The sequence below is a fragment of the Chelonoidis abingdonii genome, chromosome 2, assembly GCF_003597395.2.
Source record: "Chelonoidis abingdonii isolate Lonesome George chromosome 2, CheloAbing_2.0, whole genome shotgun sequence".
Classification (NCBI taxonomy): domain Eukaryota; kingdom Metazoa; phylum Chordata; order Testudines; family Testudinidae; genus Chelonoidis; species Chelonoidis abingdonii.
Window position 1 is genome coordinate 13,204,998 of NC_133770.1, and position 20,935 is coordinate 13,225,932.

A 20,935-nucleotide genomic window follows, 5' to 3' on the forward strand; every position below is an offset into this window, starting at 1 on the left:
TCCCATTCCTCTACTTGGCCTCATCACTCTTTTCTCTCCTCCCCCATCACACTCTTTTTCTCCCTCCAAGCCACAGCATCTAATTCACACCTGCTCAGGGCTGTCTCTCTTTCCGTGGATTCTACCCCCTCACTCTTCTTCCCACTTCGTTTCCTTCTACCCACCAAGGCTGAGTCCTCTTCCTCTACCTTCTGCCCTATAAGCCCTCCCAGCGTGGGTGGGTACTCACGAATTCACAAAAACATTCATGACACTGTCCTGTTTCATGAACATCCCGCAAATAAAACTTCCCTTGCATGAATGCTCCCGAAAAGGCAACGAAAAGTGGGTTACAAATACCGTCAAAGGGAATTCATTTCTTCTATTTAAAATATTTTTGCAGTATTCATCCATCTCTGGTTAATAGATATAGCATCATCCTCACCAATCAAATCACTTCATTTTTCAAAAGCCATCACATCATTAAGCAATAAGGCCTGATAGACTGTGAATTATGATGTAGTAATGTGTTCTCAGGTTTTGGCGTAGTGCCTAGAAAATCACCTAAGTGCTATCTACATAATTTGAAATGAATTGCTATAGAATAATGCGCTGGCTAGAATTCTCGCTGCAAATCTTAATTGTTTTGATTTTATTTTTCTGATACTCAGCATGATTTTCTTCTGAGAACCACTCTTTTTAATTAGATACCTATCCACTATGAATAATAGTTCATTCAAAAAGTAGCACAAAATAATACATTAAAGAGATCTTCAGTATGGGGTTTTTCTAACTCTCTTTTCAACCTAAAGGCCAAAATTATATGAAATTGCATTACCCTGGTTGCACTGAGTTTTCCTCCATTTCACAAGTCACCTTATTGGTTTCAGTGGAATGGTGCCCTGAGGAAGGTACTATGTAATGTGTGCAGAATCTACCTGAAGTCCTTATTCAGGGCCCCACCTGACTTCTATGATCCCTCTGAATGCAGGTCTCCTCCTTCCCACAGATTCCCTATACCATGTAGCAAGGAGGTTTATCCACCTCTACAGTAGCATGCTCCTTTCCCCCAGACCTCGTACTTCCTGCTGCATCAGGACTCCGTAAGTTTAATTTAAAAACAAAACCTTGTAATTAACAAGCCATATGCCTCTCATTGCCCTGGTTACTCTAACCCTGATTGGGCTTGGAACCTTAAAATGTGCCTGCCCTTAATAACGAGTAGCCCCACTTCCATGAAGCAATTCACTTATGTGCTTTAAGTTAAGTATGTGCTTAAGTACATTGTGGAATCCAGTTCTCTGTTTGTATTTCACATCCACTTCCCCACCCTTCATCTGTCTTTTAGATTGTAAGTGGTCCCAGGCAGGGACCGTCACCCTGTATGTTTGGAAAGCACTTTGCATATTTTGGGTGCTCACCATAATCTAAATCAACAGTAAAAATAACGAGGAGCCCTTGTGGCATCTTAGGGACTAACAGATATATTTGGGCTTTCATGGGCTAAAACCCACTTCATTGGATGCATGAAGTGGAAAATACAGTAGGAAGATATATATACACAGAGAACATGAAAAAATGGATGTTGCCATACCAACTTTAATGAGATTAATCAAGTAAGGTGGGCTGTTATCAGAAGGAGAAAAAAACCTTTTGTAGTGATAAGCAGGATGGCCCGTTTCAAACAGTTGACAAGATCTTAGAGCTTGGCTGTAGACAATGGATTGTGTGATGTGGTCTGGATACGCCTGTTGCTGAAGTGGAAAAGGTCTGTGCTGAATATTGTAGGTTCACACCCTGCTGATGAACCCTGGTGTGTGTGATAACACAAAACACATAGGTATGAAAGTTACTGTAACAAACCTAGAGTAATTGTTGGAATTATTTTATATTGCTAAATATTGCATTTGGATGTTGTGCTGATATTTATTTACTTCTGCATTTTTATCATTTGTATGGGTTTCTGGGAGTGGTTTATGATACTGGTTGGCTGCATCCATACAGTATTTCTAGAGCATGTATATCTACCCATCCTGGTTCTTGTATTGCTCTCCCTCACCATAGTTAAAAAAGATATAATATCTCTCTCTCTTCCATCTCTGCAGGGAGGAGTAAATGTTGGTTTGAACTAAGGTTTGTTTGTGTGCATCCTTTTTTACACTCAAATAAGAATATCCAGCATTATAATTAATAAAATTCTGAAGAGGATGTAAACCTCAAGCTTCAAGATTTAAACCAACCTCTAATCATTAGAGACCAAGATGAGGCCTAATCTGGGGATGATAGATTATCTCACATCTACCTACTGCAGGGTTTTTACATGTTCCTTTGAAGCGTCTGGCACTGGCCACTTTCAGAGACAGGATCCTGGCCTAGGTGGTGGACCATGAGTGTGATTCACCTTAGCAAGTCCCAAGTTCCTAGATGTAGAAGGTGCTCTAACCTATGTCATCCGTGCAAAAAAAGGTAGTATTTTTTTTTTCCACATCCAGGTAGCTGTCTCAATGTAAAATTGTAGTGGAAACAAGACACTGTAGTTTTGTTGTCAATACAGCTAATCAAAGACAACACTAAACCTGAGGTTTTCCTTGATTAGCTCCATGGATGTAATAACTAAAGCACCTTGACTTGGTTAATGTCAATGTGAAAAACACATCTTTTTTGCAGTGAAGACATAATCTTACCATGGAAAATGGCTCTGGCAATCCCCAGAGTGTTAACCACTGTGGCTTGGTCTTCACTAGGGAGAAAAAAGTATTTTAATACATTTACTAACCCATGTTACACACCTACTGAAGACAAGGCAGATGTAATTTTACTTTAGCTGGTTGACAAAATTCCTATTTTAATTAATGTGGGTTAGTTCCTATGGATTTGCTTAATACTGATTAAAAATATATCTTTTTCCCTAGGGAAGACACAGCCTGTGCTATCTAGACTCGCTTTGAACAGGGTTAGATGTAGATGGTTCAAATGTCAGCAACCAGACATCACACTAGACTTCACGGAGAGGGTACCAGTGGAGTTGCAGCAGTAGTGGGAAATAAGGCTAATATAGACAGCCCCGTGATGTATGTGAGAGAGAAATACTTGGTAGGGAAAACCAGCTAGAAGAAATGAGTATTATATTTAGTTCTAGATGCAGAGAGGTTTGTGGCCATTCTTATTATGGCCTTTTGTAGAAAATGAAGAGGGCGGGTCCTGTTTTGAGGAGCTTGAAATCTACAAGAGAGGCATTCCTGGTTCCTAGGCAGATGTATTTAAATATTCAGGGCTTTATTTAATACTCAGCGCAAGCATATTCCTATAGAGTCAATGCATGTTTAAAACATTTCACAGCATGTCTGAGAGTTACTGCGTACATCTCAATGCACTAAAGTCCTTCAAAAGAGAGATTTGTCTTCTCTCATAAAGCCAGCATTTGCCAAGCAACGCTGCATATAGAGGTACCAGTACTTCATGCTTATATGACTTGTATTTGGAGCTCTCCTCTCCTATTTTAACGAGGAGCCTTTGTACCAAGAGCTAGTGCTACGCTACTGCTTGCCTCCCATCTGATTGCGCAAGTTTCAACCTGCAACACAGCTTTGGCATCCCAAAAAACGCATCTTGCAACTGCAGAAAGCTCATTACAAGTTAGGACAGGAACAGATGAATTGGTGTGGTGTGTGCGAGCTGTTATAAATCGAGCAGTTGCCCAGAAAAGTTGGTAACCACTGCTCTAAGCATTATTCAGCTTTATCACAGTGCTGGTTATGTTGCAATCCTTCGAGTACTTCATCTCTCACCCTCCCAAGCACTGAGGGCATTTTTAATGATCTAAAAGGCTGGTCTAGGCACATACTGTCTCTGAAATAACTAATTCATTCATGCCTTCTGTTATTTTGGTGCTAAGTTGGGTGTGGATGCTTGTTTTGAAATAAAAGTGTCTACACACAGACTTCCAATGCAAGTTTGTGTGTAAACCAGTCCAAAAACAAATCCATTCCTATACATCCAGAGGGCAATTACAATGGATGCCAGGAGGATATCAGCTATACATTTTGGTTGGAGAAATATTTCTCCCATTGGCAAATATAAGGGGAAATAAATATCTTGTCCATTTAAGATCATGAGCTAAAATTGGGCAAATAAATCAGAGATTCACCTGGATAGGAGGGTGTCTGTGTTGGGTGTTGGTGCTACAAAGCTCCAGACCAAAACTAATTTATTTACTTATTTATCTTTATTTGGCACCAGTCCTTGAAGTAATTGTATCTTGGGTCAGGAAAAGAACTTTCATAGCATCATGGATGAAATGCTGGAATCTCTTACTGGAATAGGGTAAAACACGCAGACATGGCCCTGGGGGAATACACTCAGTTAAATGGGGTTTCCCTATCAGCACAGAGCTCCTTGAGTCACCCTAGGCTGCCAGCCTTTGGGATAAGGTATGGAGAGGAGATATGTGAGTAGCAAGCAGAGACAGAGAAAGTACATGCGCTTTGGCTATTTTTAGGGGCCCATGGGAAGCAGAATGCGACTTTAAGCAGAGGTGGGGCAGGCAGTCCAACAGTTTGGAAAGTGTTTAAAATTACCTTTGACCACTGGCCCCACATCCTCCAGTCCCTCTCTCATTCCTGTGCTGAGTTCAGAGCCATGTAACAGAATTAGGGACAATATATTGCTTTCCAATTTTGCTCTTAAAATACTCTTGAATTTACATAGCACCTTTTATCCAAGGATCTCTTGTGCTTCACAATAATTAATTAAGCCTCAGGACAACCTGGTATGGCATGTGGGTAGTACTATCTCCATTTTATGGGAAGATGGGAAGACTGAGGGTACGTCTACATTACCCGCCGGATCGGCGGGTAGCAATCGATCTATTGGGGATCAATTTATCACGTATAGTGTAGACGTGATAAATCGATCCCTGATTGCTCTCCCGTCGACTGCTGAACTCCAGCAGCGTGAGAGGCGGAAGCAAAGTTGATGGGGGAGCCGTGGCCATTGATCCAGCGCTGCGAAGACGTGAAGTAAGTAATTTTAATTCGATCTAAGATACGTCAACTTCAGCTACGCTATTCTCATAGCTGAAGTTGCGTATCTTAGATTGATCCTCCCCATCCCCCCCCAGTGTAGACCAGGCCTTAGGCACAGAGATGCTAGGTAACTTGCTCAAGATCAGAGATCAGGTCACTGGCAGAAGCAGCTCTTTTCCCTAACTTCCAATCATGTGGTCTTGGCACTAGATCATGTCCCTTTCAATTCCATGGGATGTTTTCAAATGGGAAAAAACTTGTTTTGTAGCAAAGTGTTCTATGTTAAAAAGGAAGCATTTACTTTTGCTACTATCAGCTCAATGAGGGTGCATCCTACTCCTGCTAGAGAAATTTTACACTTGACTTCCACAAGGGAAGGATTAAGATCCCATGGTACTATTGTAAGGAAAGGAAAATACTGCAGTTTATCTCATTAACATAAATGCTGTGAAGTTATTGTAAACTACAGTATTCTTGCAATAAATGGCTTGATAGATTGATTAAATGTCTCAACTTCACTTCAGGTATTAATCAGTTACAGCAGCTATTTATTGCTTTGTATACTTCAAAGAAACAGAGATTATCCCTTAATTATCTCATTGCAATTCATTCATTGTTTCCTAAATAGTGCCATTACAATGGCAGATTATAGTAGTGAAACTGTGTCAATATAAAGTTACAACATCCTTATTTTATGATGCTTCCATGATATAACTGTGATGTAGTTGAAATGCAATTGTAATTTCAGTGCAGCTGCTTGAAAACCCCACTCTGATACCTTACAAGAGATTATGATGAGAAAACATCTTAATACAAGTCTATTGGGGCCCTGTTCTCACCAAAGCAAAACAGAGTATAATTCTCCTTTGAAATATATGTACATACAAGAATCAGAACATGTTAAACCAGGACATATTTGATCAGTTCCCACTTTATTGCATGGATGTGAGTTCCAAACATTCTGTCCCTCTGGGCATGTCTATACTACAAACTTAAATCAACCTATGTTAGGTCAATTTACAACCAACACAATAATTACTCCAGTGGCTGATGTCCACACTACCCTCGATGGTGCTCGTCCTCACCAGGAGCACTTCCACAGACTGAAAAGGGGCAGTGGAGAGAGGACAGGGTGAGAGCCATGGCTGCCAGCTCTGCACAGCTCCCCACCAGGAGCCCAGCTGCCCCCAGGCTTCTTGCCTCCCCACTCCCAGCCAAAAGCAGTGGGGCAGCCTCCCAGGGCGTCTTGCCTCCAATGGAGAGATCCACACTCGGAGTCCAGTCGGCTGCCATTCTCTGAGCAGGGAGTAGGGAGCCGGGACTCCAGGGGGCAGCAGGGCTCCTTGTGGGGAACGGGGAGCCCAGGTTGAGTGGCAGCCCGGCTTGGAGCAGAGACCCAGCAGCATCCCAGCTGAAAAGCCAGGAGCTGGCCTTCTTGTCAATTTCAGGGCTCTTGACAAGACAGCCAACAGCCCATGTAAGGAATGCAGTGTTTACACAGACAATGCGTTGCCCTAACTATGCCAACATAAGCCCTATGCCTCTTGTAGATGTGGCGTTATTATGATGGTGTAGAAGGGCACTTACATCATCGGGAGCAAGGCCGTAGTGTACAAACTGACATAGTTAGATTGACATAAGTTGCATTATGTTGATCTAACTGTAGTGCAGACCAAGTCTTTGACTACACTGTCTCGGACCATGTCTATACATACAATGCTGCAGTGGCGTAGCTGCACCAATACAGCTGAGCCACTGCATCACATCTGCTGAAGATGCTCTATGCTGATGGAAGACACCTCTTCCGTTGGCATAAAGAAACTATGTCCACAAGCAGCACAAGTTATGTCGGCAGAAGAAGCTCACCCATCAACATAGCACTTGTGCACACAAGCGCTTATGTCGATGCAACTTATGTCGCTCTAGGGTGGTGGAATATTCATACCCCTGAGCAACATCAGTTTTGCTGACACAGGCTGTAGTGTAGACATAGTCTTATCTTCTATGTCACAGTCAGAGGAAAGTGGGAAATGGGGCAGGGAGGGGATCCAAACAAAAAACACTGAACAAAACAACAAACAAAATGAATACAATCCCTCTGAAGATGTCCAATTATTTTATTTCAGAAAGCATAAGAAGGTATAAAAATGATGGCCATCTTTACTTACTGTTATAGGCAGAGCTGGCAGCAAGGCTGCTTAACACTTTGCATTCTAAGACCCTGTTTTCAGTGGCTTATAACTCGATCAAACTTCAATCGTTTTGGGTTCAAATTTTCCTTGGCAGTTGTCTGCCTCAGGCCGAGTTGTTTTGAAAAATTTCACAGTAATGCTGACCCTCAACGTTCAAAAATCATTAGTTTGACCTCCCAAAATCATGAAATTTGTTTTTAAAAAGAGATTATGTCACGTTTTTGGTCAGGCGTCTGACTTTTTAACTACCCCTGCTCACTCCCAGTGTTACCAACTCTTTCTAATGTATTGTAGCGGGGCAGCAGTACCACTATAGTTAAGACTGAGACTAGCTTATTGTTTAACAGCAGATTAGTCTATGTGCTCTGAAAGCCACAAGTTTACTTGGAGTGTCTTAAAAATCACTGTGCCTTGTGGGAGTCTAGTGTAAGACTAGTGATCAAAATTTGAGGTCATTTGAGCAAGGGGTTCCTGAGATTTAGCCTCCCCCCCCCACACACTTGTCATGTGACATCAACATTTTATGATTCTTTTAATTTTTTTAAGTGAATAAGGCAACATTAGCACCTGCTGTAGAAGCTCTCACTACACCTAACTGAGATGGGGGCCCCATTGTGTCAGGCACTGTACAAACACATAATAAGAGACAGTCCCTACCAAGAAGAGCTCACAAAGTAGTATAAAGCTTGGCAATGAGTTTGTGATCTGGGACTCAGGCCCATTTCATATATATATCACATGGGAACAATTTGTAATCCTTGCTGGATTAGGCGCAGAGGATAGCCTCTGTCACTTACTTCTGTAGCTGCCACCTGGCCCCTTTGTGTCAGCATCATCTTCTTATGTGGGTTAGCCTCTGCCACTCATTTGGGTTAGCCTCACTCTGTCTCCGTCTTCTAAGAATTCCATGTCTGTGAGCTGTGTTAGTTCTGCCCATGCAAGCCACCCAACAACACTGCCAGCCTCACTCTCTTATGTGTTTAGCTTGTACTTGTACAACTTTCCCTATTAGCCTCAACTTCATTGTTAGCCCCTCCCACTCCTGGGCATTAGACTGGTCCTCTGGCTATTAGCCCCTCCCCTCCTGTCCCACAATGTGGATGTCAGTATCCCACCCCTGTGGACTAGCTGTGTCCCTCTGGAATAAGGTAGCCTCCTACATCACATTTGTATGGGTCCCCAGTCTGGGGTAGCCCTTCCACCCCAGAATTATCCCCTTTCCTTCCTATAAAAGCAGCAAAGAATCCTGTGGCACCTTATAGACTAACAGACATTTTGGGGAGCATGAGCTTTCCGTGGGTGAATACGCAACTTTTTTCAGATGCTGTAATGGAAATTTCCAAGGGCAGGGATATATTCAGCAGCGCAACGCTGGAGATAACGCAGGTTAGTTCAGTCAGGGAGATGAGGCCCTGTTTTACAGTTGGAGGTGTGAAAACACGGGAGGAGAAATGGTTTTGTAGTTGGCAAGCCAGTCACAGTCTTGTAATGTTCCTGAGCTGATGGTTCAAATTTGCAGATGAACTGAAGCTCAGCAGTTTTCTCTTTGAAGTCTGGTTCCTGAAGTTTGTTTTGCTGCAGGATGGCACTTTAAGGTTGGCTACGTTGGTGGCAGGGGAGGATTGAAGTGTTCTCCTCAGGTTTTTGTATTGCCATTCTGACTATCTGATTGGTCACTTTATGCTTTTCCAACAGACTGTTCCAGTGTTGGCGAGTGTACATAGCAGAGGGGCATTGCTGGCATATGATGGTGTACTATTATATTGGTGGGACGATGCAGCGTGGAATGACGCTGAGTGGTGGGCTGATCTGGTTTAGGTCCTATGATGGTGTCGTGTGTGATTATGTGGGCCAGAGCTGGCAGAGGTTTAATTGCACCGGTTTGGTTTCTGAGCTAGGAAGTTACTATGGGGCAGTGTGCAGTTACTGGTGAGAATATGGCTATCAGGTTGGCAGGGCAAGAATGGCTGCACACGATGCCTGTGAAAGTGTGGGATCATGTTCAGATGGGGTTGTGATCCCCACTGATGATTGCGCTGGAGGGTTTTTAGCAGGGGACTGTATGTGAATGGCAGTAGAGTCCTGTTGGTTTTCTTTCTTGGATTTGCTTTGCAGTAAGGGCTTCTTGGCTACACATCTGGCTTGTTGATCTGTCACCTGCCCCTGGAAATTTCCACTACATGCATCCGACGAAGTGAGTATTCACCCACGAAAGCTCATGCTCCAAAATGTCTGTTAGTCTATAAGGTGCCACAGGATTCTTTGCTGCTTTTACAGATCCAGACTAACACGGCTACCCCTCTGATATTCTCCTTCCTATGTTAGCACATTCCACTCCTCTCAGGGATCTTCTCTCCCTTCAAATGTGATAGCTTTGCTTACTGCCTATGGGATGCCTCCTCCCATTTGTAGCACACTCCACTGGATAGCCCCACCGTTAATGTGTATTAGCGCTCCCCCCTTATCACACAACCCATCCTACTTCTATATATTAGCCCCTTCTCTTGTGGGATGGCCTTCCCCTCATCTATGTCAGTTTTGCCTCCCACAGAATAACCACTCCCACTTTCGAAGGTTACCCCTCCCTTTGCACGAGAGGGTTGGTCCCTCTGAAATTGCACAGCCATTTTTGGAGTTGACCCTTGTGGGGACCCTCTTCCCCTCTGGTGTTAGTGCCCCCAGTGAATGACCACCCCCACTTTGAAGTTGACTGGTCCCTTGTGGACTAGTTTCTACTCCTGTGTCTCCCCACCCCCTAAGGAATAACCACGCCCACTTTTGAGGTTGACCCTGCCCATTGTGGGATAGCACAACCCTTGCGTTAGCCCCGCCCTTATGGAATAACCAGCTCCACCCCCTTGTGTGGGTTACCCGGCCCCTAAGGGGTAACCACGCCCACGTTTAAAATTGATCCCGCCCATTGCGTGATGCGCCTCTCCTTGGCGTGCTAGCCCCGCCCCAATGCATAACCACGCCCATTTTTGGACGTCGCGTCCCCCTGCATGGCACCTCCTGTGCAAGCCCCGCCCCTCGGAGCAGGTCCCGCCCCCTGAGCGGCCGGAGCGGGGCGTTTCCCGCCGGGCGGCGGAGGCCCCGCCCCGTTGTTTACCGCTCGCGCGGCTGACCGGGCTCCTGCCACAGCCTCCGTCTCCATGTTGGAGCGTCCCGCTATTGGCGGCGCGGCGGGGAAGCAGCGGGTGGGGGAGGCGCCTGTGGCCTGGCTGTGAGGAGAGGGAGGCGGGGCGCGGCGCGCTGCGAGCGCATTGGCAGGCTCTAAGCGCGGCGGCGGGCAGCGGTGGCGCAGCGCGGAGACCCGGACTGGAGCCCGGCCCCCCCGCCAACGCCCGTTTCTTCTCCTCCTTCCTCCTCCTCTCTCGCAGGGCGGCGGTGGCGGCTCCTTGCCCCTGGAGCTGGTGTCTCGGCGGAGCCCGCAAGCGTGCCGCGGGGGGCCGGCGGGCGGGGGCCTGGGCTAGGGAGCGCCCGGGGGCGGGTTCTGGCTCGGGCGTTGGGGCATGGTAGCGAATTGCGTGTGTGTGGTGTGTGTGGGGGGTCTTACAGGTTTCTTAGGGGGGGGCTCTCGGGCGGGGTGAGGAGGGGCGAGGGTAGCTGGGGGCTGGGTAGGATCAGACCGTTTTGGGGGTCTGGGTTGGTTTGGGGGTGATACGGGTTAGGAGGAGGGGGATCTGTTTATTATTGGGGGTGGGGTGATTTGGGGGTGATACAGGTTAGGAGGAGGGGGATCTGCTTGTTACTGGGGGCTGGGTTGATTTGGGGGTGATAGGTTAGGAAGAGGGGGATCTGCTTATTAGTGGGGCTGGGTTGATTTGGGGGTGATACAGGCTGGGAAGGAGGAGAGTTATTTAGGGGGTAGGTAGGCTTATATAGTCATTGGGGGCTGGGCTGATTTGGGGTGATACAGGTTAAGGAGGGTTGGTACATATTTCTGGGTCGTACAGGGATTTAGGGGGTGGAGAGGTTTCCTAGGCAGGGTGTTTTGGGAGGTGATCTATTTTGGACGTTTTAGGAGTGGTGATTCGGGGGGGGGGAGTGATTCAGGATTTTTGTTTTGGTGGGGGTGATATTTCCCTCCCTTTCCCTCACCCCCCACTGGGAATTACTACTGGAGGAGGAGGAGGCGGCACTATAGGAGGGGTCCCCTGTGCGCGCGTTTTTTTTTTTTTTTTTTCCTGGATGGCTTCGTTCCTGAAGGAGTTTTGAGAGAGAAATCTGCCTATCGGTCCCTAAAAACAAACGCACACAAACCTGCCTCCGGGAGGGAAATAGCCAGGTGAAATCGCACTCTGTTTCCATGGACAACCCGTCCATTATCACCCAGGTGACTAACCCCAAAGAGGAGGAAATACTGTCCTGCACTCAGGATAAAGGTAAGCGTTCCTTTTAGATTATACTAAAGTGATGGACGCTGTAAAGATGCATGAAATAATAATATACACTCCACAGATAGTAAAAATACCCTTCCAAGGCAGTGGGACTGGAGGCCTGTTTGGTTGCTTACAGGGTGTAGGTTGAAGCCAGTGTTTGTGTGATGGCTTCTGAGTCTGCTTGTCTAGATAATTCATACAATTATTTTAATTTAGCATTAACTAGATTTTATTTAAATAAAATATGTTGTGTCTCCAGAGGGTCATTTAATGTAACTTCTGCAAACTTGTTTTGTCACCCTGGAGGCTCTCTAGGAAGAAACACTTCTGTCTGGCTTGTTAGAAAATTTTGAAATTTCAGTCTGGGGCAAAGAGATGCTTTAGGGGGAAAGAGGCTTGTGACTCTCCCAATCTTAATTAAAACAGAAAATTTATCTTCAGATCTTGTTGAAGGATTATGCTTTGACCCTGAAAAAGAAACCAAGACTACTTAGCATCTGAAAGTGGTCAAGCAAACTGATCTGGCTAACTGTCTGTCTGTTGTGATACAGAGGTAGGCACTACAGCAGGGGTAGGCAACCTATGGCACGGGTGCCAAAGGTGGCACGTGAGCTCATTTTCAGTGGCACTCACACTGCCTGGGTCCTGACCACTGGTCTAGGGGGCTCTGCATTTTAATTTAATTTTAAATGAAGCTTCTTAAACATTTTAAAAACCTTATTTACTTTACATCCAGCAATAGTTTAGTTATATATTATAGACTTATAGAAAGAGACCTTCTAAAAATGTTAAAATGTATTACTGGCAAGCGAAACCTAAAATCAGAGTGAATAAATGAAGATTTGGCACACCACTGCTGAAAGGTTGCCGACCCCTGCACTACAGGATGAATAAAAGACAGTCTTTAACAGACAGAGTCCAGGGTCCCTGGAATTTTTTTGAGCGCATTACAGGTCTTGAAAGTTATTATGTGTATAAATGTGTGGGTTTTTTTTTGATACAGTAGGTAAAAACAAGGCAAAAGGAACAGAAGTGTGCATATATGAAAGAAACATCTGTTAATAGATATTGTTTTCTGGTGTCTTGCAGCACTCTTCCTTTTTTTGCTAAGTGTGAAGGTTCTTGTAATGGTAAGGAATTCTGAATAGCTAGAGGGCTCAGTCCCTGTTTCATTATAACATTGTTTTAGAGCAAAACACTCCACACCTAACCACTGATAGCCTTCCTGTTATGGGAAGGCAGTTTGTAAGAAAGTACAATAATATATAAGAAATTAATCCATGCCATCAGAGGTGGTTGTTATAAAGGAGCATTTTCTCCTTTGGAATAGGAATGCGAGAATCACTGGTCTCTCATCCAACCAATTGTGAAATGACACATTTACTATGAGGTCTTGTGTATTCAGGCTTCTAATATTTCCCACTGATGATAGCAGTGATTGGTTTGGGGTGTGCAACTGTATACAAGGCACTTGTCGTTGACATTTTATACAGAGTCTCACAGACATCTTTGGAGTAGGGTTAGGTGATACAGTAGTTAAAACATCAGTGACACCCAGAGGCCTGTTTATATTGGAGCTCCTATTATTGCTGTTATTACTGGTGAAGGTGTGCTGGTGTTATCCTCAGTGAGAATTTTACAGTAGACAGAATAGTGGAGACACAGTTGACAGAGTACAACTTGACACCTTTAGTAAATACATGCATTTGCAATAAACATAAGTGTCTTCAGATTCATTATTCTGTGTTTGATTATATATTATCTGTGGTATATATTTGCATGTTATATATTCATATATTACTTATTCTAGTCTATCTTAAAGTAAAAATCATGGAAAATTAGCCAGTGTGCACTGGCATAGTAGTGGTTTTTTAAACCGGGGGAATTTTTACAGCTTTAGAAAAATAAAACCCAGAATTACCTAACTTTCAATATAGGTTACTGGTCTTTAAAACTTCATTTTTAATGGATTTTTGTTAGGTAAAAACATAGAGAAGCATTTTAAATAAGTGAATTTTAGACTGAATTTGTTTCAAAATTTGTAACAAAATGATATATGCTCTGAGGTTTTGTCAAGTGTCATTCCTATGCAAACTGTTAAGGTAAAGAGTTGTAAATTGCCTGTCTGCTGGGTTTTGTAATGGAAATGCTGGCCATCCTTAAAATCTAGGTATGGTTAGAGGATTTTCTATTTTTCAGTGTTTGTAGGTTGTCTTAAGGTTATTTGCATACCTCACTTTAGTGACTTCAGGTTATGGTAAGGCTTTTTTGTAACTTGGGGATTCCTTAGAGTTCAAGCAAAGCTTTGAGATGGTATATGCTAAAGCAGAGCCTAAACCTAAGGTGCAGTATACATGGGGCTGTGGGGGGACTTGAACTTTTAGTGTAAGTCAACACAGCTGTATAAATCAGTGCATCAGGGTTAATCTTCAGTAACTTGTTTGTGTTAAATTGATGTGTATACAGTGGTTCTCTGACATGTATGTTTTTAATAAATCAGCATACATCTTTTGAAGCAATCAGTTCCAGAATTTGTTTTTAGTACATAATGTCTTCTGAAATTGTTCTGTAATTATAACAGCACTGTTTCTATTGCTTCAGTTTACTCTGTCCACTTCCTGTATGATTTTAGGCTTTGGCGGTGAAAATGTGCTCTAGGATATAACTTGTCGTATAGGGTTTTCAGGAGTAATTTTTTAGAAATTTAGTATACAATATCTATGCTCCAACTCTGAAAATGTTTAATATCTATATATTTTACCTTTGCAAGGTGCCATGATGCAGGCTAGCAAAATAAAGACCTACCTAATAGGCACTAGGGACAGTTCTCTTCATGTAAACGTTATGCTTTGAACTAGCAAGAAAATATTTTGATTTTTTTAAAGTGCATAAAAAAAAATCCTTAAAAAATTGGATTCTATGGTAATGGAACTTCCCATTAAAGTTTAATGATCAGTATTACAGTGGCACAGTTAACAAATATTTAATTCTAATAATTGGATCAAAACCATGAAGAACGTTGACTTTTTAATATGAATTATTCAATGACTGACTGCCACATGATGGTGCACTACATTTAGGTCTGACAGTCAAAATGAAGGCCAACTATTGAAAGTTGTAACAACTACATTTTTAATGATTTAATTTAACATTTGTCCTGAAATAGTTTCTTTTCTAGAAGTTGTTACACTTTCAGCTAATTTTGGTATTTGCTGATGTAAGTGTAAATAAATTGGTGCTTGGAATTATAAATCTCTTGTGCAAATTTAAAAGATTGGATGGCTATTTAAAAATATTTTTAAGCAGAAAGCTAACAAACTCTTTTATAGACTTTCAGTAAGCTAAAGTGTTCCCCTTTGCTGAAAACTCTGGAGCTTGTCATATCTGCCTTTTGTAAACTCAAAACAACAACAAAAGCTGTAGCTAGCAATTAAAATGGAAATACTTATAAGAATAAGAAAAGTAAATTTTCTTGTTTCTGAGTGACAGATTTTATCTTAGTTTTTATTCAAAATTTAGATCTTCATGTTACAGATGGAAAGTAGACACTTATATTAACTGAATTATTTATATTTATGTACTGATCAGTTATTACTTAATATATAGTTAAATGTCTTGAAAAGAGAGCAGTGATGATAGATTTTAGCACTGAATATTGTGTAGGCAGACAAGCTAATTGATATGTATTGTGTAACTAGGCCAAAAAAGTGTATAGCCTTTATTTTGCATCTGTGAATTTCTTTTTAATCTTCATCAATGCAGAGATTTTAGGGTGTTTAAATAGTCTATAAATTAACACATATGTAGCAGTGGCATGACATTCTAGTCCAGTTAGTAAGTACACTGCTGTCCAGATTCTCTTTGATGTTTGGTTGATTTTCTCAGTTCAGACACATCTTTCCTAACTTGTTCTAAAATTTGACCATGATCAAAGCTCCCATTCAGTAATTTGGAATTATTGCAGGTTGTCTTTATGAATGTCTTCTGTTGTATGTGTGAAAGCAATTATTTTTTGGAAAATTTCAGACCTGGAACATAAAACCAGTAATCGTATTTTGAATAAAGTATAACCTTTAATATTTTATGAAAATATAAAAGTCTTGAGAAGCTTCATTTTCCTCCTTTTTTACAAAGAGTGTTCATTGTCATTTGAGGCAATATGTTTGCAGTCCCATTGTAGCTGTGTTTGGCTCAGGATATGAAAGAGAGACAAGGTAGGTGAGGTAATATATTTTTTTGGACCAACTTCTGTTGGTGGAAGGTACAAGTTTTCAGCTACACAGAGCTCTTCTTCAGGTCTTTTTTTATTTGAAGTAATAAGCATTTCAAAAGATCTTCGCCTAAAAGCTCACATTTGGAGTAGAACTGAAGTACAGTGTTCTTGAATTTTAATGTTAACGTGATTTAATCACAACTTAAGTATCTGATATTTGGAATATTTTATTTCCTTTTTATCACTGTGATTTCAATAGGATTTTAATGCTTCATGAACATTTGAACACATGCTGTTTTAAAATAAAGTATCAATGTAACAATCTTTTTTATATTCACCAAAACATACTAAATAACATGAAGTAGAAAGTAACATTAAGAAGAAAATGTAGAAGTTGTTTCTAGCTCTGCATTGGAATGTGGTTCATTACAGAGGGTAAATTTTAAAACGTTAACTAGTGACATAATTGTTATGAAACCAGAGCAATCACACTAAGTTTTACATTCTAGATACACTGTAATAACATGTGGTAACCTAAGACTTGGTTTAAAGTTGCAGTTAAAACTCAAACTGGGATGATGATGATGATTATTTTTGGTGATCTGAATGATAGTTTATACAAATGTCTGGTACTCAAGCCATATCTGAGGGCTGTGAAACTGTCATTTTATTTAATGGTGGGCTCTTTGAATTCAGACTTGTCTTAATGTGGTGATTTAACTTAAGCTTTCAGAAATTAGTGTGCCTTAAAAAACAGCAAGACTATATTTTCAGTCTGGCATTCAGAAATGCAAATTGAAACACATTTCTAATATGAGTCAATAAAACACAGTGTGATCTGTCATGCACTATATTTTAGCCTTCTCAGTTTAATCTGTGCTGAGATTCACACTAATAAACATCATAAATACGTTTCCAAGTAATTTGTGTGTGCATGGAAATTGCTCATCACATTTAGTGCTAGCACTAATCTGAATGATAAAAATATATGAAATATGAAGCCGTAAATTCTCATTGAGGAGTTTGTGATTTGTTTGGTTTATGGGTGGGGCGAAAGTTCACTGTAAAAATCACTTGAGTCTGCTCAAGAGGCATCTGAGGTTTTTTTTGTGAAACCTGATGAAGCTGTTCCCATTTAATGACATTACTATATACTTTCTCCTTACCTGGCACAGGCTGACCTGGAGGCTTGAACAGAGTCAAATGGGGGGCGGGGTGTGTGTGGAAAAGCCCTTTTTGCTGGTTTGTCCCACATAAAGAACTCTGAGATACTTTTAAGAAAACCATAAACTTGTTTTACCTTGGATATATCAGGAATACAAATCTTGTATTTTCCACTTTTGCTGGAGGAATCCTTGGAGGATCAGAGAACTGTAGCGGTGGGAGAAATATCTCAGTTTTCAGATGGAAGGCTTGGGCTGTAGAAAAATTCACAAAAATGCTTTCAGCCACTTATTTGTCAGGAGTTAGTTAAATAGTTGCAAACAAAAAGTAGTCTGAACCTCTTTCCCATGTTAGTTGCTTAGGTTTTAGTTTCTTATACATTTCTTGATGACGTAAGATTTTTATCTGTGCAGTTTTAACATTGCATGGCAATAGTTTTTGCAGGTACTAAAATCTGTTTGTTATAGGAAAAACCAAAATATTTGCAGATCACAATGAATGCTAAATAATCTGTGTCTTTCAGTACCAGTTAGTATAGAGTAATGTAATATTAATGTTTACAGTGAAATTTCCAGCTTCGCTCAGATGGGGAGGAAAAACCACGTTCATGATGTCAGGACTAGTCTGTGTTCTTAGGCCTTATTCAATATTTTATCAAAATAGCTTTCACATGAATGCAATAGAGTGTCTAGTATTTTAGCACAGTTCATACTACTGCAGTGTTTTGTTTTTGGTTTCTTTTAGGGTTCTTAAGAGTAATAGATTGACAGCACTGGAAACTGATGTCTGTTATCTACAGAACAGATGCAATAAAATGGATCTTTAAGTATTCCAATAATTAAATGCTTTACATAGAGGATGAATCAAAAGTGAGAGAATTCTTCTTAAGCAAGACCATTTCCTAAGTTTTTAAAAAGCAAACAAGCCTGAAGAGCCACCGCCTCTTTCCTAAAAATTACAAAGTCTTTCTAAGTAGATTTGAAGGCCAGAAATCGTCATCTAGTCTACCTTCTGCATAACACAGGTATGATTCACCCTCGGGTGAAAAATGTCCAATGTGCCAAAATTTACTGAATGTATACTTAAAGGGTAAACTGAAACTTCTGGAAGAGGTATGTAGGAGATGAAGTAGCAACTAATGTGGTGTACAAAAGATACATTATGTATATTTCATATTCTTTCATCTTGGAGGTCTTGTCCAGCTACTGACTAGACCATTTTGCTATGCCTCTGAGATCTGACATGGCTCCAGCTCATGGCAGTATTGGTGCTGCTGATTGCTTGCGTTCCCAAGGCTTCAGCGAGCAATAGGAGCAGGAATGAAACTTGGTATCTTACGTAACACTACAGAGCCTACAGATGGTGTAACTGGAAAAACAATATAGATACAGATATATTATTAAAAAAAAAATGTTCAAAACAAAACCTTAGTAATGTGCATCTGTAAGCCACAAAGTTGAGCCCATGTAGTTGCATGGTAAAAATGAACGTGTTTCAGATGACTTTCATGGTGGTTCAGTAGCTTATTAATAGCACCTGTGAAACTGATTACTTTTGTCAGTTTCATTCTTCTGCTGCTCCTTCAGAGGCTCTTCCACTTTCTGGGCAGAGTGACTCAACAGTGGAGGATTGTCGCTCCCCCCGCCCTCGTGCTCCTTCAGAGTTCCCAGAAGCAGCACAGTGAAACATGATAGCAATCTTTCAGTTTCATGACTGCTGTTCCTAGCTATTAATCAGCAGCGAAACTATAAATAGTGTTTTTGTTATGATGGTGCAAGGCAAAGCTGTGATCTCCCCCTCACTTCCAACAGCCAAGAGAGGGGAGCTGTACAACAGGGGAGAGGAGAGAATTTTGTCAAGGGCATAGGAGTAAATACCTAATCTTACTAAAAGTGCCATGGGATCTTTATTGTGCTGAGAAGATGGATCTCAGTTTAAGGTCTCATAGTTGTCAGTGAACATAAGAATGGCCATACTGCATCAGACCAAGGATCCATCCAGCCCAACATCCTGTCTGCTGACAGTGACCGATGCCCCAGAGGGAGTGAACCTAACAGGCAATGATCAAGTGATCTCTCTCCTGCCATCCAGCTCTACCCTCTGACAAACAGAGGCTAGGGACAAGGCCGGCTTTAGGCCGATTTGCCCGATTCCCGGGAATTGGGCCCTGCGCCTTAAGCGTCTTTTTAATTTTTTTTTTACTTACCCTGGCTGCGGTCTGCTCCGGGGTCTTCCGTGGCCCCGCTCCCCTGACCAAAGCATCAGCGGGAACGTGGCTGCTCCACAGCCCTACTCTTCCAGCTGGCGCTCTGGCTGGAGCGTGACAAGCCCTGTGGCCCCGCTCTCCTGGCTGGAGCTTTAGGTGGAGCGCGGCAAGCACCGCAGCCCCACTCTCCCAGCTAGGGTTCCGGCCGGAGCACGGCTAGCCCCGCGGCCCCGGCTGGCGCTCCGGTCGGAGCGCGGCTAGCCCTACCTTGCAGCCCCGCTCTCCTGGCTGGAGCTCCGGGCCCTTTAAATAGCCCCCAGAGCCCTGGGGTAGTGGGGGGCTTGGAGGATATTTGAAGGGCTGGGGCTCCAGCTGCCTCTGCCACCCCCGTCCTTTAAATAGCCACTAGAGCCCTGCTGCCCCCATGCATTCCCCAGGGCTCCCGCAGCTATTTAAAAGGTCCAGAATGGGGCAGAAGCAGGGGAGCCCCGGGCCCTTAAAATAGCCCCAGAGCCCTGGGATAGCGGGGGGTTTAGGGGCTATTTAAAAGGCTGGGGCTCCAGCTGCCTCTGTTGCACCCCCTGCCCTGTCCACACCAGCCCCGCCTGCAGCCAGCTCTGCACCCAGTGCCCACAGCCAGCCCCTGCCAAACCCCCTGTCCTGTCTTCAGCCAACCCCTGCCGCATCCCCTGCGGCCCTGCCTGAAGCCAGCCCGCCCCACACATCCCTGTCTCCAGCCACCCCGCACCCCTTGCCCTGCCTGCAGCCAGGCCCTACCTCCAGTCAGCCCCTGCCCTGCCTCCAACCAGCCCCATATCCACGGCTGCCCTGCAGTTCCCAGGGCTGTAACCCTGCACACATGCTTCAATGAGGGGGGCAGGGAGCAGCTGGGACCCACACATATGCACACCACCAGGGAGTAGCAGGGACCCACACATGTGAAACGGCGGTCATTAATAACAAATCAACAGCATATATGATGCGATGTACATAATATATAATTTTATTATTTATATAGTTATGGAAAGTAAATAATACATGGAAGAAATGAGAGGCTTTTGTTTTTTTACACATTTTTTTTAAGTCATCCCTGCCAGGGCCCCCCGAAAATGTTCAAATTGGGCCCCGCACTTCCTGAAGCCGGCCCTGGCTGGGGACACCATTCCTTACCCATCCTGGCTAATAGCCATTAATGGACTTAACTTCCATGAATTTACCTAGTTCTCTTTTAAACCTTGTTATAGTCCTAGCCTTCACAACCTCCTCAGGCAAGGAGTTCCACAGGTTGCGTCGTGTGAAGGACTTCCTTTTATTTGTTTTAAACCTGCTGCCTATTAATTTCATTTGGTGGCCCCTAGTTCTTATATTATGGGAACAAATAAATAACACTTTCTCCACATCACTCACGATTTTATATACCTCTATCATATCCCCCCTTAGTCTGCTCTTTTCCTAGCTGAAAAGTCCTAGTCTCTTCAATCTCACGTCATATTATGGGGAACCTTCCAACCCTAACCCTACCTAATTTTATTGCTTTCTCTGAACCTTTTCTCAATACCAAGTATTTTTTTGCGTGGGAGACTCATCTGTATGCACATATTCAAGATAGGCTACATGGATTTATTATAAGGGCGTAATTTTTCCATCTTATTCTCTATCCTTTTTAGTGATTCCTTACATTCGTGTTTGCTTTTGACCTGTCGCTGCCCGCTGTTCGTGGAGTCTTCAGAGAATATCCATGGTGACTTCAGATCTTGTCATCTTCTCTCTTTTTT

At 42.8% G+C, this 20,935-nt stretch overlaps 1 protein-coding gene across 2 annotated transcripts in view; it reads left to right on the top strand.

The window, feature by feature from the left end:
• Positions 1-10,702: 10,702 nt before the first annotated feature.
• Positions 10,703-20,935, top strand: part of CTDSPL (CTD small phosphatase like) — a 141,888-nt gene continuing 131,655 nt past the window's right edge. Inside the window, exon 1 of one of the 2 annotated variants that reach the window (XM_032794641.2) lies at positions 10,703-11,580. In XM_032794641.2, coding sequence (XP_032650532.1) covers positions 11,505-11,580 — 76 coding nt within the window. In that variant the 5' untranslated portion in view covers positions 10,703-11,504. The remainder of the gene's footprint in view (positions 11,581-20,935) is intronic. The other variant, XM_075062174.1, reaches the window with a different exon arrangement.